This window comes from Carcharodon carcharias, chromosome 10, assembly GCF_017639515.1.
Source record: "Carcharodon carcharias isolate sCarCar2 chromosome 10, sCarCar2.pri, whole genome shotgun sequence".
Lineage (NCBI taxonomy): Eukaryota > Metazoa > Chordata > Chondrichthyes > Lamniformes > Lamnidae > Carcharodon > Carcharodon carcharias.
Genome location: NC_054476.1, coordinates 144,719,722 through 144,738,012, shown reverse-complemented (window position 1 = coordinate 144,738,012; position 18,291 = coordinate 144,719,722). Strand labels below are relative to the sequence as shown.

The 18,291-nt window shown below is 51.9% G+C and overlaps 1 protein-coding gene across 2 annotated transcripts in view; it reads left to right on the top strand.

The window, feature by feature from the left end:
• The window catches only part of sarm1 (sterile alpha and TIR motif containing 1), a 157,110-nt gene that overhangs the window by 11,565 nt on the left and 127,254 nt on the right, over positions 1-18,291 (top strand). Inside the window, exons 2-6 of one of the 2 annotated variants that reach the window (XM_041198446.1) lie at positions 1,265-1,880; positions 4,422-4,634; positions 5,674-5,765; positions 6,575-6,810; positions 7,678-7,780. In XM_041198446.1, coding sequence (XP_041054380.1) covers positions 1,265-1,880; positions 4,422-4,634; positions 5,674-5,765; positions 6,575-6,810; positions 7,678-7,780 — 1,260 coding nt within the window. Of the gene's footprint in view, positions 1-1,264; positions 1,881-4,421; positions 4,635-5,673; positions 5,784-6,574; positions 6,811-7,677; positions 7,781-18,291 lie in introns of both variants that reach the window. The other variant, XM_041198445.1, reaches the window with a different exon arrangement.

Below are 18,291 nucleotides of genomic sequence, written 5' to 3'. Positions count from 1 at the left end.
TGGCAGATGGACTATAATGTGGGAAAATGTGAGGTTATGCACTTTGGCAGGAAGAATAGAGGAGCTGAATATTACTTAAACGGAGAAGGATTTCAAAAAGCGGCAGCACAGAGGGATTTGGGGTCCTTTGCATGAATTGCAAAAAGCTAGCATACAAGTTCAGCAGGTAATAGGGAAGGCAAATGGAATGTTGGTTTCTATTTCAAAGGGAATTGAGTATAAAAATAAGGAAGTCTTGCTAAAACTATACAAAGCACTGGAATACTGTGTACAGTTTTGGTCCCCTTATCTAAGGAAAGATATACTGGCATTGGAGGCAGTCCAGAGAAGGTTCTCTAGGTTGATCCTGTGTATGGAGGGATTTTCTTCTGAGCAGAGGTTGAGTAGGTTGGGCTTGTACTCATTGGAGTTTAGAAGAGTGAGAGATGGCCTTATTGAAACATATAAGATTCTTAGGGCGTTTGACAGGGTAGATGCTGAGAGGTTGTTTCCCCTTGTGGGAGAGTCTAGGACCAGAGGGCATAATCTCACAGTAAGGGGTCGTCCATTTAAGACAGGGATGAGGAGGAATTTCTTCTCTCAGAGGGTAGTGAACCTGTGGAATTATTTACCACAGAGGGCTGTAGAGGCTGGGTCATTAAGTATATTCAAGGCTGAGATAGACAGATTTTTAATCAGTAAGGGACTCAAGGGTTACGGGGAAAAGGCAGGAAAGTGGAGTTGAAGATTATCAGATCAGCCATGATCTCATTGAATGGCAGAGCAGACTTGATGGGTCGAATGGACTACTTCTGTTCCTACGTCTTAGCATCTTATGGTAAATAGAATGATAACAGATGAAAGTCAGAAATATCAAAATGGAATGAGAGGTGAAGGAGGAATGATCCTTATTATTGCATCAGTTGGTGCCAGAATTGTAGAACGTGAGGAGGTGGGGAGAGATTTTTTCTCTGAGGGTTGTGAGTCTTTGGGACTCTGTTCCTCAATAAGTGGTGTAAGCAAAGTCTTTGAATATTTTTAAGGCAGAGCTAGATAGATTCTTGATTAACAAGGGAGTGAAAGGTTATTAAGGGTAGGCGGGGTTGAGGTTACAATCAGATCAGCCTTGATCTTATTGAATGGCGGAGCAGGTTTGAGGGGCTGAATGACCTAATCCTGCTCCTAATTCGTATATCCGTTTGTTATTGGTGCATAATTCAATATTGCTCCTGGCTGGTTGTCTCATTGCCGGGCTGATGTTACTGTGATTTGTATCTCCTCACAGGGACCGATTGGCTCGCACGGGCCTGGGAGAGATTCTGGAATTGGCCAAGGATCGTGATAATGCTCAGTTGGCGATAGTGGTCACAGGGATCCTGCGGCACATGTTCAAACACACGGAAGAAACGTCCTACCTGCTCATCACCAATGGAGGCTTGGACTCCATCCTGTACTGGTGCCGCAGCAGAGATTCCACCATCCTGCAACACTGCTCCATTGCACTAGCCAACTGTGCCATGTATGGCGGAAACGCCAATCAGCGCCTCATGATCGAGAAGAAAACTGCCGATTGGCTCTTTCCCCTGGCCTTCTCCAAGGATCAGTTGGTCCGATTTCACGCCTGTCTGGCCATCACTGTCCTGGCAACCAACAAGGAGATCGAGAAGGAGGTGGAGAAGTCTGGGACCCTGGACCTGGTGGAGCCTTTCATCGCTTCCCTTCACCTAGAAGAGTTTGCACACAATTGGCAGCACAGCACAGACAACTCACAGGGACGTACAGCCTGTGACCTCCAGCGACTGGTGCAGCTGTTAGACAGTTCACGGATTGAGGCTCAGTGCATGGCAGCTTTCTACCTGTGTGTCGAAGCTGGTATCAAACTCAAACAGAAAAAGACACAGGTACCAACTGAGGGACAGAGTGTGGAGCGAGAGAGTGAGGAGAGGGGGAATGCAGAGAGAGTGGGAGGAGAAATAAGAAGCAGGGAGTGAGAAGTCAGAGGATTGTGGAGGGGATTGAGGGACAATGGAGGAGTGAGATGAACGTACGCACATTCGAATCAGGAGTAGGTCATTAGGCCCCTCGAGCCTCCTTGGCCATTCAATAAGATCATGGCTGAGCTGATTGTGGCCTCAACTCCACGTTCCCCCCCGAACCCCGATAACCTTAGATTCCCTTCTCAGTCAAAAATCTATCTACCTCTGCCTTAAAAATATTCAGTGACCCCACTTCCACCACCCTCCGAGCTCTAAAGACTCACGATTCTCTGAGAGAAAAAAATTTCTCCTCATCTCTGCCTTAAATGGGCGAGCCTTATTTTTAAACTGTGTCCCCTGGATCTAGCCTCTCTCAGAAGGGGAAACAGTCTCTCAGTATCCACCCTGTCAAGTCCCCTCAGAATCTTATGTGTTTCAATAAGATTCATTCTTCTAAACTCCAACAGATTTGGGGCCAAGTTGTTTAAACTTTCCTCATAAGAAAACCCACCCTCCCATCCCAGATATTAGTCGAGTGAACCTTCTCTGAGCTGCTTCTAACGCATTTAAATCCTTAAATAAGGAAATCAAAAATGTACACAGTACTCCAGATGTGGTCTCACCAACACCATATACAACTGTAGCAAAAATCCTTACTTTATATCCCATTGCCCTTGCAATAAATGCCAACATTCCATGATTGCATTGAGATTTTCTAAGTGCCCTGCTATAACCTCCAAAATAATAGATTCCAGCAATTTCGCTATGACAGATGTTAAGCCAACTGGCCTGCTTTCTGTCTCCCTCCTTTCTTGAATAGAGGACTTACATTTGTTATTTTCCAATCTAATGTGACCTTTTCCAAATCTAGGGATATTTGGAAAATTAAAGCCAATGCATCTGCTATCTCAGCAGCTATTTCTTTTAAGACCCCAGGATGAAATCCATGAGAACCTGGGGATTTGCCAGCTTTTTAGTTCTAATAATTTTCTCAGTGCCTTTTCCCTGGTGACTGCAATTGTTTAATTTCCTCCCTCTCTTAATTCACAATTATTCCTGGGGTGTTATTCGCGTCCTCTACAGTGAAGACAGGTATAAAATATCTGTTCAATTCATCTGCTATTTCCTTATTTTCCATGATTAATTCCCCATTCTCACTGTCTAGAGGAACAAGCTCACCTTAGTTAATCTTTCCTTTTTTAAATGCTTGTAGAAATGCTTACTATCTGTTTTATATTTCTAGCTGGCTTTCTCTTGTGCTCTAATTTCTCCATCCTCATTATTTTTTTTGCCATTCTTTGCTGTTCTTTATATTCTGTCCAATCTTCTGACCTGCCACTCATCTTCATGGAATTATATGCTTTTACTTTCAATTTGATACTATATTTCACTTAGTTAGTTAGCCATGGATGGTGCATTTATCTCCTAGAGTCTTTCTCTGTCACTGGAATGTAACCTTGCTGAGTATGCCACTGCATCTCTACTGACGTATCTAAGTCCCCAGTTCACTTCAGCCACCTCTGTCTTCATACCCTCAAAACTGCCCCTATTTAAGTTTAAAACACTAGTTTTAGACCCGCCCTTCTCTTCCAAAATTCAATAATGTTATGATTACTGCTACCTAGGGGCTCCTTTACTATGAGATCATTAATTAATCCTGTCTCATTGCATATTACTAGATCAAGAATAACTTTTGCCCTGCTTGGCTGTAGAATGTGCTGCTTTAAGAAACTGACCCAAAAATACTCAATGAACTCATCTTCCAGGCTAGCTTTCAAATCTGATTCATCCAATCTATGTGTAGATTAAAATAACCCCAAATTATCACTGTACCTTTCTCACAAACTCCCATTATTTCTTCCTGCATACCCCATCCTACAATGTGGTTACTGTTATGGGGCCTATAAACTACTCCCACAAGGGACTTCCTACCCTTACTATTTCTTATTCTCATCCAAACTGATTCCATATCTTGATCTTTATAACTAAGGTCATCTCCCTCTGATATCCAAAGGCCAGCCTTAATTAACAGAGCTACCCCTCCACCTTTTCCTATCTTCCTGTCCTCTCTCTTTCTCTCCTTCTCTCTCTGCCCCTCTCCCCCTTTCTCCCCCTCTCTTCAATTCTCTCCCTCTCCCTACCCCCACCTCTCTCCCGCTCTTTCTCTCTCCCACCTCTCTATCTCCCCCTCTCTTTTCCCCATCCCCCTTTCTTCCTCTCTCCACCTTCTCTCCCTTCTCCCCCTCTCTCTGCCCTCTCCCCACCTCCCCCTCCTACATGCCCTCACTTTTAAATAAAACAGAAAGTGCTTGAAAATCCTAACTCTGGAGAGAGAAACAAAATTAATGTTTCAGTCCAATATGAGCCCTCTTTAGAGAAGAATTATCTGTGTTTCTTTTCTATGTTTATTTCAGATTCCCAGCTGTATTTTGATTATTTTAAGTGAGTGTTTCTGGTATGTTTCAGATATTCCATGAGATTGGAGCCACACAAAGTCTGAAGAGATTGGTTAGTTACTCTGGCAACTCCACCATTTCCACCCTCGCTAAGAAAGCCCTGCATCTGATGGGAGAAAAGATCCCTCGACGACTTTCTCCGACTGTCCCGAACTGGAAACCTGGCGAAGTTCAAACCTGGCTCCAACAGATTGGATTCATGGACTGCTGCAAGAGATTCTTGGTAAGCAGGGGAACATCATCACAGGGTCCAGGGAATGGCTAAACCGAGAGAAGGGCCGAATGGCCTTGTCTTATCATTGCATTCTGCTTGTAAACTCCATACTAAAACACACCCAGACACACTCACTCGCACCCAATACATAGGAATAGATACACAAAGACATGATTGTGTGTGTGTGTGTGTGTGTGTGTGTGTTGGTGTGAGGGCATGTCTGTGTGAGAGTATAAGGAGCAGAGTGTATGTGAGTGGGTGAGGGAGTGTGAGTCTGTGTGTGTGGATGGGTGAGTGAGTGTGTGTGTGTGTAGGTGTGAGGGCGTGTCTGTGTGAGAGTATAAGGAGGAGAGTGTGTGTGGCTGGGTGAGGAAGTGTGAGTCTGTGTGTGTGGATGGGTGAGTGTGTGTGTGTGTGTGTCACTGTGTGTGTTTTTGTGTGTGTGTTTGTGGGTGTGAGTGTGTGTGTGTGTATATGCGTGTCGCTGTGTGTGTCACTGTGTCTGTGAGTGTGGGGGTGTGTGGGTGGGTGAGCGTGTGTGTGTGAGGATGAGTTTGTGCGTGAGTGTGTGTGTGTGTTTGTGTATATGCCTTGGTGTGTTTATGTGTGAATCTGTGTGTGGGGGTGGGTGAGTGTGTATGTTTGTGTATGTGTGTCACTGTGTGTGTGTGTGTGTGTGTGTGTTACTACGTGTGTCACTATGTGTGTGTGTGTATGTGTGAGGGTGTGTGTGTGTGGGTGGGTGAGGGTGTGTGTGTTGGTGTGAGGGTGAATGTGTGCATGTGTGGATGAATTTGTGTGAGGGTGTGTGTGTGTGTATGTGAGGATGAGTGTGTGAGCGTGTGTATGAATGTGAGTATGTGAATGTGATTATGTGTGTGAGGGTATGTGTGTGAGCATGTGTGAGTGTTGATGTGTGTATGTGTGTGTGTCACTGTGTGTGTATATATGTGTGTGTGTGTATGAGAGTGTGTGTGTATGAGTGTGTGTGTACATCTGTCATTTAACCTGTAGCAATAAGTTATAATCAGTTTTCTCTATTTGTCAGGAACTGCAGGTCGATGGGGATCTCCTCCTGATGATTACTGATTCAGAATTACGGGAAGATTTGGGAATATTGTCCAGCGTAACACGCAGAAGGTGGGAGAACATCCCAAGGTGACCCTTTGATGGGGACAGTGTAGAAGTAGCTTTACTCTGTATCTAAACTTGTACTGTACCTGTCCTGGGAGTGTTTGATGGGGACAGTGTAGAGGGAGCTTTACTCTGTATCTAACCCCGTGCTGTACCTGTCCTGGGAGTGTTTGATGCGGACATTGTAGAGGGAGATATACTCTGTATCTAACCCCATGCTGTACCTATCCTGGGAGTGTTTGATGGGGACAGTGTAGAGGGAGCTTTACTCTGTATCTAACTCCATGCTCTACCTGCCCTGGGTGTTTGGTGGGGACAGTGTAGAGGGAGCTTTACTCTGTATCTAACCCCGTGCTGTACCTGTCCTGGGAGTGTTTGATGGGGACAGTGTAGAGGGAGCTTTACTCTGTATCTAACCCCGTGCTGTACCTGTCCTGGGAGTGTTTGATGGGGACAGTGTAGAGGGAGATTTACTCTATATCTAACCCCGTGCTGTTCCTGTCCTGGGAGTGTTTGATGGGGACAGTGTAGAGGGAGATTTACTCTATATCTAACCCCGTGCTGTTCCTGTCCTGGGAGTGTTTGATGGGGACAGTGTAGAGGGAGCTTTACTCTGTATCTAACCCCGTGCTGTACCTGTCCTGGGAGTGTTTGATGGGGACAGTGTGGAGGGAGCTTTACTCTGTATCTAACCCCGTGCTGTTCCTGTCCTGGGAGTGTTTGATGGGGACAGTGTAGAGGGAACTTTACTTTGTGTCCAACTTGCCATTTGAAACGATTTGATTTGAGTGATAAAAATTCATTCCCTTTTAAAGATTTGTCCGAGAGTTGACCGAATTAAAGACTTACGCCAACTACTCTACCTGTGATCCCAGTAACCTGGCTGATTGGTTGGGCAGCATCGACCCGTGCTTTCGACAGTATACCTACAATCTGGTGCACTGTGGGATTGGGAAGAGGACTTTACCCGAGGTGACAGACCAGCAGCTGCAATTGGATTGTCAGATCGAGATTGGATTTCATCGAAGCAGGATCCTGGCTGCAGGGAGAGGTAAAGCAGGAGTCAGGTAACACAATACAGCCAAGGGATTCCCCAATCTCTCAGCACTGACTCCTCAATATTCCACTGCATGTCAGTAACACACGACTCCACCAGGGGACATCAGCTCCCGCCTCAGCTCATCCACCACTGAAACCCTCATCCATGCCTTCGTCATTTCCAGACTCAACTACTCCAGTACTCCCCTGACACCTTATAATCCATCCGCCATAAATTTAGCTTTGTTTCGTGTTTCCTCTGAAACACATCACCTTTGACAGTGCAGCACTCCCACAGGATTGACTCTCCGACAGTGCAGCACTCCCTCAGTACTGACCCACTAACAGTGCAGCACACCCTCAGTACTGACCCTCCGACAGTGCAGCACTCCCTCTGTATTGACCCTCCAACTGTGCAGCACTTCCACAGTACTGAGCCTCCGACAGTGCAGCACTCCCTCAGTACTGACAGTCCGACAATGCAGCACTCTCTCAGTACTGACACACTAACAGTGCAGCACACCCTCAGTACTGACCCACTAACAGTGCAGCATTCCCTCAGTACTGACCCTCCAACAGTGCGGCACTCCCTCAGTACTGACCGTCCGACACTGCAGCACTCCCTCAGTACTGACCCTCCGACAGTGCAGCACTCCCTCAGTACTGACCGTCCGATAGTGCAGCACTCCCACAGTACTGATCCTCCTACAGTGCAGCTCTCCCTCAGTACTGACCCTCTGACAGTGCAGCACTCCCTCAGTACTGCTTTGGATTTTGTGCTCGATTCTCTGGACTGGGATTTGGACCCATGGTCTTCTCACTCTGAGGTGAGTATTAACCATTGAAGCATGGGTGATGGGAAACTGTTTTTATCTTTCAGAGCTGCTGCCTTCCAGTTTTGCCTTGGACAGTCTCCAGCCCCCCTCCGACAGCCCTGATGTTTTCATCAGTTACCGCAGGGCCACAGGATCACAGCTGGCCAGGTTTGTGCTCTCAAAATCCAGCGTCACTGCCCTGGTGGACAGGGCCTCAGGGAGGTGGGCCTTATGAATCTGTCAGTTTGTTATTGGCTGCTCAATCTTGACTGATACCTGAGATGGGGGGGGGTGGGGGGTCACCATATGAGGAATGGTTGGACAGGTTGGGCCTGATTGGAGTTTAGATGAATGAGAGGAGATCTTATTTTTTATTCATTCATGGGATGTGGGCGTTCCTGGGCTAGATCAGCATTTATTGCCCATCCCTAGTTGCCCTTGAGAAGGTGGCGGTGAGCTGCCTTCTTGAACCGCTGCAGTCCCTGTGGTGTAGGTACACCCACAGTGCTGTTAGGGTGGGAGTTCCAGGATTTTGACCCTGCGCCAGTGAAGGAACAGTGATATATTTCCAAGTCAGGATGGTGAGTGACTTGGAGGGGAACTTCCAGGTGGTGGTGTTCCCATCTATCTGCTCCCCTTGTCCTTTTAGATGATAGTGGTTGTAGGTTTGGAAGTTGCTGTTGCAGGATCTTGGTGAGTTCCTGCAGTGCATCTTGTAGATGGTACACACTGCTGCTACTGTGTGTCAGTGGTGGAGGGAGTGAATATTTGTGGATGGGGCACCAATCAAGCGGCTGCTTTGTCCTGGAAGGTGTCAAGCTTCTTGAGTGTTGTGGGAGCTGCACTCATCCAGGCAAGTGGAGAGTATTCCATCACACTCTTGACTTGTGCTTTGTAGGTGGTGGACAGGCTTTGAGGAGTCAGGAGTTGAGTTACTCGTCGCAGGATTCCTAGCCTCTGACCTGCTCTTGTAGCCACAGTATTTATGTGGCTCGTCCAGTTCAGTTTCTGGTCAATGGTAACTCCCAGGATGTTGATAGTGGGGGATTCAGTGTTGGTAATGCCATTGAACGTCATGGGCCGATGGTTAGATTCTCTCTTGTTGGAGATGGTCATTGCCTGGCACCTGTGTGGTGTGAAGTTCAGCTCTTTCATCCATGTTTGAACCGAGGCTGTAATGAGGTCAGCAGCTGAGTGGCCCTGGTGGAACCCAAACTGAGCGTCAGTGAGCAGGTTATTGCTCAGGAAGTGCTGCTTGATAGCACTGATGATGATCCCTTCCATTATTGAAATGTATGAGATTCGGAGGGGAGAGGGTAGATGCTGAAAGAGTGTTTCCCTTCATGGGAGAGACTAGAACTAGGCACACAGTTTAAAAATAAGAGGTCTCCCATTTGAGACAGAGATGAGAAGAAATGTTTTTCACTCAGAGGCTCATTGGTCTGTGGAATTCTCTTCCCCAGAGAGCAGTGGAGGCTGAGTCATTGAATATATTCAAGGCTGAGTTAGATTTTTGATTGACAAGGGAGTCAAAGGTTATCGGGGGTAGGAAGGAAACTGGAGCTGAGGCCACACCCAGGTCTGCCATGATCTTATTGAATAGCAGAGAAGGCTCGAGGGGACGAATGGCCTATTCCTGCTACTGATTCAAATATTTGTATGTTCATATGTTTGTATGTTCCTATGTTCCTCGGACATCCTTAATCAGAATCATCAGGCATTGGAATTGGAAAACGATAGCTCTCTCACTTTCCCCTCTCTCTCTCTCCTTTCCGATTGTTAATTTAATAAGAGGAACAGATAGGTGAGCTGAGAAACTATTTCTGCTGGTTGGACAGTCTAGGACTAGGGGGCAGAGTCTAGAAATGAGAGGCAGACCTTTCAAGACAGTAAAGAGGAAACACTTCTTCACACAAAGGATGGGAGGAGTTTGGAACTCCCTTCCACAAACACTAATTGAGGTTAAATCAAATGGAAATTTTTAATCTGAAATTGACAGATTTTCGTTAACCAAAGATATTAAAGGATATGGGGCAAAGGAGAGAGGTCGTAGTCAGACATGATCCCGCTGAATGGCTGAACAAGCTCTAGGAATGAATAGTCTCCTGTTCCTGTCATTTGGCAAGACGAGCTGTTAAATTTTGGAAAACAGGAAGGAGCCATTTAAAGGCAGCTCAGCAATGTCTATTAGATGCTCTGTCACCGGTCACACACCCGACAGGAGAGCACTCCCGACAAGACACACTTCCAACAGGAGAACACTCCCAACAGGACACACGCCCAACAGGAGAAAACTCCTGACAGGAGAAAACTCCCGACAGGACACACTCCCGACAGGAGAACACTCCTGACAGGACACACTCCCGACAGGAGAACACTCCCGACAGGAGAACACTCCCGACAGGAGAACACTACCGACAGGACACAGTCCCGACAGGAAAACACTCCCGACAGGAGAGCACCCCCGACAGGACACACTCCCGAGAGGAAACACTCCCAACAGGAGAACACTCCCAACAGGACACACTCCCGACAGGAGAACACTCCCAACAGGAGAACACTCCCGACAGGAGAACACTCCCAACAGGACACACTCCCGACAGGTGAACACTCCCAACAGGACACACTGCCGACAGGAGAACACTCCCGACAGGAGAACACTACCGACAGGACACAGTCCCGACAGGAAAACACTCCCGACAGGAGAGCACCCCCGACAGGACACACTCCCGACAGGAAACACTCCCGACAGGAGTACACTCCCAACAGGACACACTCCCGACAGGAGAACACTCCCGACAGGACACACTCCCGACAGGAGAACACACCCAACAGGACACACTCCCGACAGGTGAACACTCCCGACAGGTGAACACTCCCGACAGGACACACTCCCGACAGGAGAACACTCCCGACAGGAGAACACTCCCGACAGGAGAACACTCCCGAAAGGTGAACACTCCCGATAGGACACACTCCCGACAGGACACACTCCCGACAGGACACACTCCCGACAGGACACACTCCCGACAGGAGAACACTCCTGACAGGACACACTCCCGACAGGAGAACACTCTCGACAGGAGAACACTCCCGACAGAACACACTACCGACAGGAGAACACTCCCGACAGGACACACTCCCGACAGGAGAACACTCCCGACAGGAGAACACTCTCGACAGGAGAACACTCCCGACAGGAGAACACTCCCGACAGGACACACTCCCGACAGGACACACTCCCGACAGGACACACTCCCGACAGGAGAACACTCCCGACAGGACACACTCCCGACAGGAGAACACTCCCGACAGGAGAACACTCCCGACAGGACACACTCCCGACAGGAGAACACTCCCGACAGGACACACCCCCGACAGGAGAACACTCCCGACAGGACACACTCCCGACAGGAGAACACTCCCGACAGGAGAACACTCCCGACAGGACACACTCCCGACTGGAGAACACTCCCGACAGGAGAACACTCCCGACAGGAGAACACTCCCGACAGGAGAACACTCCCGACAGGAGAACACTCCCGACAGGAGAACACTCCCGACAGGACACACTCCCGACCGGACACACTCCCGACAGGAGAACACACCCGACAGGAGAACACTCCCGACAGGAGAACACTCCCGACAGGACACAATCCCGACAGGAGAACAATCCCGACAGGAGAACAATCCCGACAGGAGAACAATCCCGACAGGAGAACAATCCCGACAGGAGAACAATCCCGACAGGAGAACAATCCCGACAGGACACACTCCCGACAGGAGAACACTCCCGACAGGAGAACACTCCCGACAGGAGAACACTCCCGACAGGACACACTCCCGACAGGACACACTCCCGACAGGACACACTCCCGACAGGACACACTCCCGACAGGAGAACACTCCCGACAGGAGAACACTCCCGACAGGACACACTCCCGACAGGACACACTCCCGACAGGACACACTCCCGACAGGACACACTCCCGACAGGACACACTCCCGACAGGACACACTCCCGACAGGACACACTCCCGACAGGAGAACACTCCCGACAGGAGAACACTACCGACAGGAGAACAATACCGACAGGACACACTCCCGACAGGAGAACACTCCCGACAGGACACACCCCCGACAGGAGAACACTCCCGACAGGACACACTCCCGACAGGAGAACACTCCCGACAGGAGAACACTCCCGACAGGACACACTCCCGACTGGAGAACACTCCCGACAGGAGAACACTCCCGACAGGAGAACACTCCCGACAGGAGAACACCCCCGACAGGACACACTCCCGCCAGGAGAACACTCCCGACTGGAGAACACTCTCAACAGCAGAACACTCCCGACAGGAGAACACTCCCGACAGGACACACTCCCGACAGGACACACTCCAGACAAGAGAACACTCCCGACAGGACAAACTCCCGACAGGACAATCTCCCGACAGGAGAAAACTCCTGACAGGAGAACATTCCCGACAGGACAAACTCCCGACAGGAGAACACTCCCGACAGGACACACTCCCGACAGGAGAACACACCCGACAGGAGAACACTTACAACAGGAGAACACTTCCGACAGGAGAACACTCCCGACAGGACACACTCCCGACAGGAGAACCCTCCCGACAGGAGAATACTTCCGAGAGGACACACTCCCGACAGGACACACTCCCGACAGGACACACTCCCGACAGGACACACTCCCGACAGGAGGACACTCCCGACAGGACACACTCCCGACCGGAGAACACACCCGACAGGACACACTCCCGACAGGACACACTCCCGACAGGACACACTCCCGACAGGACACACTCCCGACAGGAGAACACTCCCGACAGGAGAACACTCCCGACAGGAGAACACTCCCGACAGGAGAACACTCCCGACAGGACACACTCCCGACAGGACACACTCCCGAAAGGTGAACACTCCGGACAGGAGAACATTCCCGACAGGACACACTCCCAACAGGACACACTCCCGACAGGACACACTCCCGACAGGAGAACACTCCCGACAGGAGAACACTCCCGACAGGACACACTCCCGACAGGAGAACACTCCCGACAGGAGAACACTCCCGACAGGAGAACACTCCCGACAGGAGAACCGTCCCGACAGGAGAACGCTCCCGACAGGACACACTCCCGACAGGACCCTCTCCCGACAGGACACACTCCCGACAGGAGAACATTCCTGACAGGAGAACACTCCCGACAGGAGAACACTGCCGACAGGAGAACACTCCCGACAGGACACACTCCCGACAGGAGAACACTCCCGACAGGAGAACACTCTCGACAGGAGAACACTCCCGACAGGAGAACACTCCCGACAGGACACACTCCCGACAGGACACACTCCAGACAAGAGAACACTCCCGACAGGAGAACACTCCCAACAGGACAAACTCCCGACAGGAGAACACTCCTGACAGGAGAACATTCCCGACAGGACAAACACCCGACAGGAGAACACTCCCGACAGGATACACTCCCGACAGGACACACTCCCGACTGGAGAACATTCCCGACAGGACACACTCCCGACAAGAGAACACTCCCGACAGGAGAACACTCCCGACAGGAGAACACCCCCGACAGGACACACTCCCGTCAGGAGAACACTCTCGACAGCAGAACACTCCCGACAGGAGAACACTCCCGACAGGAGAACACTCCCGACAGGAGAACACTCCCGACAGGAGAACACTCCCGACAGGAGAACACTCCCGACAGGAGAACACTCCCGACTGGACACACTCCCGACAGGACACACTCCAGACAAGAGAACACTCCCGACAGGAGAACACTCCCGACAGGACAAACTCCCGACAGGAGAACTCTCCCGACAGGACACACTCCCGACAGGAGAACACTCCCGACAGGACAAACTCCCGACAGGAGAACACTCCTGACAGGAGAACATTCCCGACAGGACAAACTCCAGACAGGAGAACTCTCCCGACAGGACACACTCCTGACAGGAGAACACTCCCGACTGGAGAACACTTCCGACAGGAGAACACTCCCGACAGGACACACTCCCGAAAGGAGAACACTCCCGACAGGAGAACACTCCCGACAGGACACACTCCCGACAGGAGAACACTCCGGACAGGAGAACATTCCCGACAGGACACACTCCCGACAGGAGAACACTCCCGACAGGAGAACACTCCCGACAGGAGAACACTCCCGACAGGACACACTCCCGACAGGAGAACACTCCCGACAGGAGAACACTCCCGACAGGACACACTCCCGACAGGAGAACCCTCCCGACAGGAGAACCCTCCCGACAGGAGAACCCTCCCGACAGGACACACTCCCGACAGGAGAACACTCCCGACAGGAGAACACTCCCGACAGGAGAACACTGCCGACAGGAGAACACTCCCGACAGGACACACTCCCGACAGGACCCACTCCCGACAGGACACACTCCCGACAAGAGAACATTCCCGACAGGAGAACATTCCCGACAGGAGAACACTCCCGACAGGAGAACACTCCCGACAGGAGAACACTCCCGACAGGATACACTCCCGACAGGACACACTCCCGACAGGAGAACACTCCCGACTGGAGATCATTCCCGACAGGACACACTCCCGACAGGAGAACACTCCCGACTGGAGAACATTCCCGATAGGACACACTCCCGACAGGAGAACACTCCCGACAGGAGAACACTCCCGACAGGAGAACACTCCCGACAGGAGAACACTCCCGACAGGACACACTCCCGACAGGAGAACACTCCCGACAGGAGAACACTCTCGACAGGAGAACACTCCCGACAGGAGAACACTCCCGACAGGACCCACTCCCGACAGGACACACTCTAGACAAGAGAACACTCCCGACTGGAGATCATTCCCGACAGGACACACTCCCGACAGGAGAACACTCCCGACTGGAGAACATTCCCGATAGGACACACTCCCGACAGGAGAACACTCCCGACAGGAGAACACTCCCGACAGGAGAACACTCCCGACAGGAGAACACTCCCGACAGGACACACTCCCGACAGGAGAACACTCCCGACAGGAGAACACTCTCGACAGGAGAACACTCCCGACAGGAGAACACTCCCGACAGGAGAACACTCCCGACAGGAGAACACTCCCGACAGGACCCACTCCCGACAGGACACACTCTAGACAAGAGAACACTCCCGACAGGAGAACACTCCCGACAGGAGAACACTCCCGACAGGAGAACACTCCTGACAGGAGAACATACCCGACAGGACAAACTCCCGACAGGACAAACTCCCGACAGGAGAACCCTCCCGACAGGACACACTCCCGACAGGAGAACACTCCCGACTGGAGAACATTCCCGACAGGACACACTCCCGACAGGACACACTCCCGACAGGAGAACACTCCCGACAGGAGAACACTCCCGACAGGACAATCTCCCGACAGGAGAACACTCCTGACAGGAGAACATTCCCGACAGGACAAACTCCCGACAGGAGAACACTCCCGACAGGACACACTCCCGACAGGAGAACACTCCCGACAGGAGAACACTTCCGACAGGAGAACACTCCCGACAGGACACACTCCCGACAGGAGAACACTCCCGACAGGAGGACACTCCCGACAGGAGAACATTCCCGACAGGACAAACTCCCGACAGGAGAACACTCCCGACAGGACACACTCCCGACAGGACACACTCCCGACAGGACACACTCCCGACAGGAGAACACTCCCGACAGGAGAACACTGCCGACAGGAGAACACTGCCGACAGGAGAACACTCCCGACAGGACACACTCCCGACAGGACCCTCTCCCGACAGGACACACTCCCGACAGGAGAACATTCCTGACAGGAGAACACTCCCGACAGGAGAACACTGCCGACAGGAGAACACTCCCGACAGGACACACTCCCGACAGGAGAACACTCCCGACAGGAGAACACTCTCGACAGGAGAACACTCCCGACAGGAGAACACTCCCGACAGGACACACTCCCGACAGGACACACTCCAGACAAGAGAACACTCCCGACAGGAGAACACTCCCAACAGGACAAACTCCCGACAGGAGAACACTCCTGACAGGAGAACATTCCCGATAGGACAAACTCCCGACAGGAGAACACTCCCGACAGGATACACTCCCGACAGGACACACTCCCGACAGGAGAACACTCCCGACTGGAGATCATTCCCGACAGGACCCACTCCCGACAGGACACACTCTAGACAAGAGAACACTCCCGACAGGAGAACACTCCCGACAGGAGAACACTCCCGACAGGAGAACACTCCCGACAGGAGAACACTCCTGACAGGAGAACATACCCGACAGGACAAACTCCCGACAGGACAAACTCCCGACAGGAGAACCCTCCCGACAGGACACACTCCCGACAGGAGAACACTCCCGACTGGAGAACATTCCCGACAGGACACACTCCTGACAGGAGAACACTCCCGACAGGAGAACACTCCCGACAGGACAATCTCCCGACAGGAGAACACTCCTGACAGGAGAACATTCCCGACAGGACAAACTCCCGACAGGAGAACACTCCCGACAGGACACACTCCCGACAGGAGAACACTCCCGACAGGAGAACACTTCCGACAGGAGAACACTCCCGACAGGACACACTCCCGACAGGAGAACACTCCCGACAGGAGGACACTCCCGACAGGAGAACATTCCCGACAGGACAAACTCCCGACAGGAGAACACTCCCGACAGGACACACTCCCGACAGGACACGCTCCCGACAGGACACACTCCCGACAGGAGAACACTCCCGACAGGAGAACACTCCCGACAGGAGAACACTGCCGACAGGAGAACACTCCCGACAGGACACACTCCCGACAGGACCCTCTCCCGACAGGACACACTCCCGACAGGAGAACATTCCTGACAGGAGAACACTCCCGACAGGAGAACACTCTCGACAGGAGAACACTCCCGACAGGACACACTCCCGACAGGAGAACACTCCCGACAGGAGAACACTCCCGACAGGAGAACACTCTCGACAGGAGAACACTCCCGACAGGAGAACACTCCCGACAGGACACACTCCCGACAGGACACACTCCAGACAAGAGAACACTCCCGACAGGAGAACACTCCCAACAGGACAAACTCCCGACAGGAGAACACTCCTGACAGGAGAACATTCCCGACAGGACAAACTCCCGACAGGAGAACACTCCCGACAGGATACACTCCCGACAGGACACACTCCCGACAGGAGAACACTCCCGACTGGAGATCATTCCCGACAGGACACACTCCCGACAAGAGAACACTCCCGACAGGAGAACACTCCCGACAGGAGAACACCCCCGACAGGACACACTCCCGTCAGGAGAACACTCTCGACAGCAGAACACTCCCGACAGGAGAACACTCCCGACAGGAGAACACTCCCGACAGGACAAACTCCCGACAGGAGAACACTCCCGACAGGACACACTCCCGACAGGAGAACACTCCCGACAGGAGAACACTTCCGACAGGAGAACACTCCCGACAGGACACACTCCCGACAGGAGAACACTCCCGACAGGAGGACACTCCCGACAGGAGAACATTCCCGACAGGACAAACTCCCGACAGGAGAACACTCCCGACAGGACACACTCCCGACAGGAGAACACTCCCGACAGGACACACTCCCGACAGGACACACTCCCGACAGGAGAACACTCCCGACTGGAGAACATTCCCGACAGGACACACTCCCGACAGGAGAACACTCCCGACAGGACACACTCCCGACAGGACCCACTCCCGACAGGACACACTCTAGACAAGAGAACACTCCCGACAGGAGAACACTCCCGACAGGAGAACACTCCCGACAGGAGAACACTCCCGACAGGACACACTCCCGACAGGAGAACACTCCCGACAGGAGAAAACTCCCGACAGGAGAACACTCTCGACAGGAGAACACTCCCGACAGGAGAACACTCCCGACAGGACCCACTCCCGACAGGACACACTCTAGACAAGAGAACACTCCCGACAGGAGAACACTCCCGACAGGAGAACACTCCCGACAGGAGAACATACCCGACAGGACAAACTCCCGACAGGAGAACCCTCCCGACAGGACACACTCCCGACAGGAGAACACTCCCGACTGGAGAACATTCCCGACAGGACACACTCCCGACAGGAGAACACTCCCGACAGGAGAACACTCCCGACAGGACAATCTCCCGACAGGAGAACACTCCTGACAGGAGAACATTCCCGACAGGACAAACTCCCAACAGGAGAACACTCCCGACAGGACACACTCCCGACAGGAGAACACTCCCGACAGGAGAACACTTCCGACAGGAGAACACTCCCGACAGGACACACTCCCGACAGGAGAACACTCCCGACAGGAGAACACTCCCGACAGGAGAACACTCCCGACAGGAGAACACTTCCGACAGGAGAACACTCCCGACAGGACACACTCCCGACAGAAGAACACTCCCGACAGGAGGACACTCCCGACAGGAGAACATTCCCGACAGGACAAACTCCCGACAGGAGAACACTCCCGACAGGACACACTCCCGACAGGACACACTCCCGACAGGAGAACACTCCCGACAGGAGAACATTCCCGACAGGACAAACTCCCGACAGGAGAACACTCC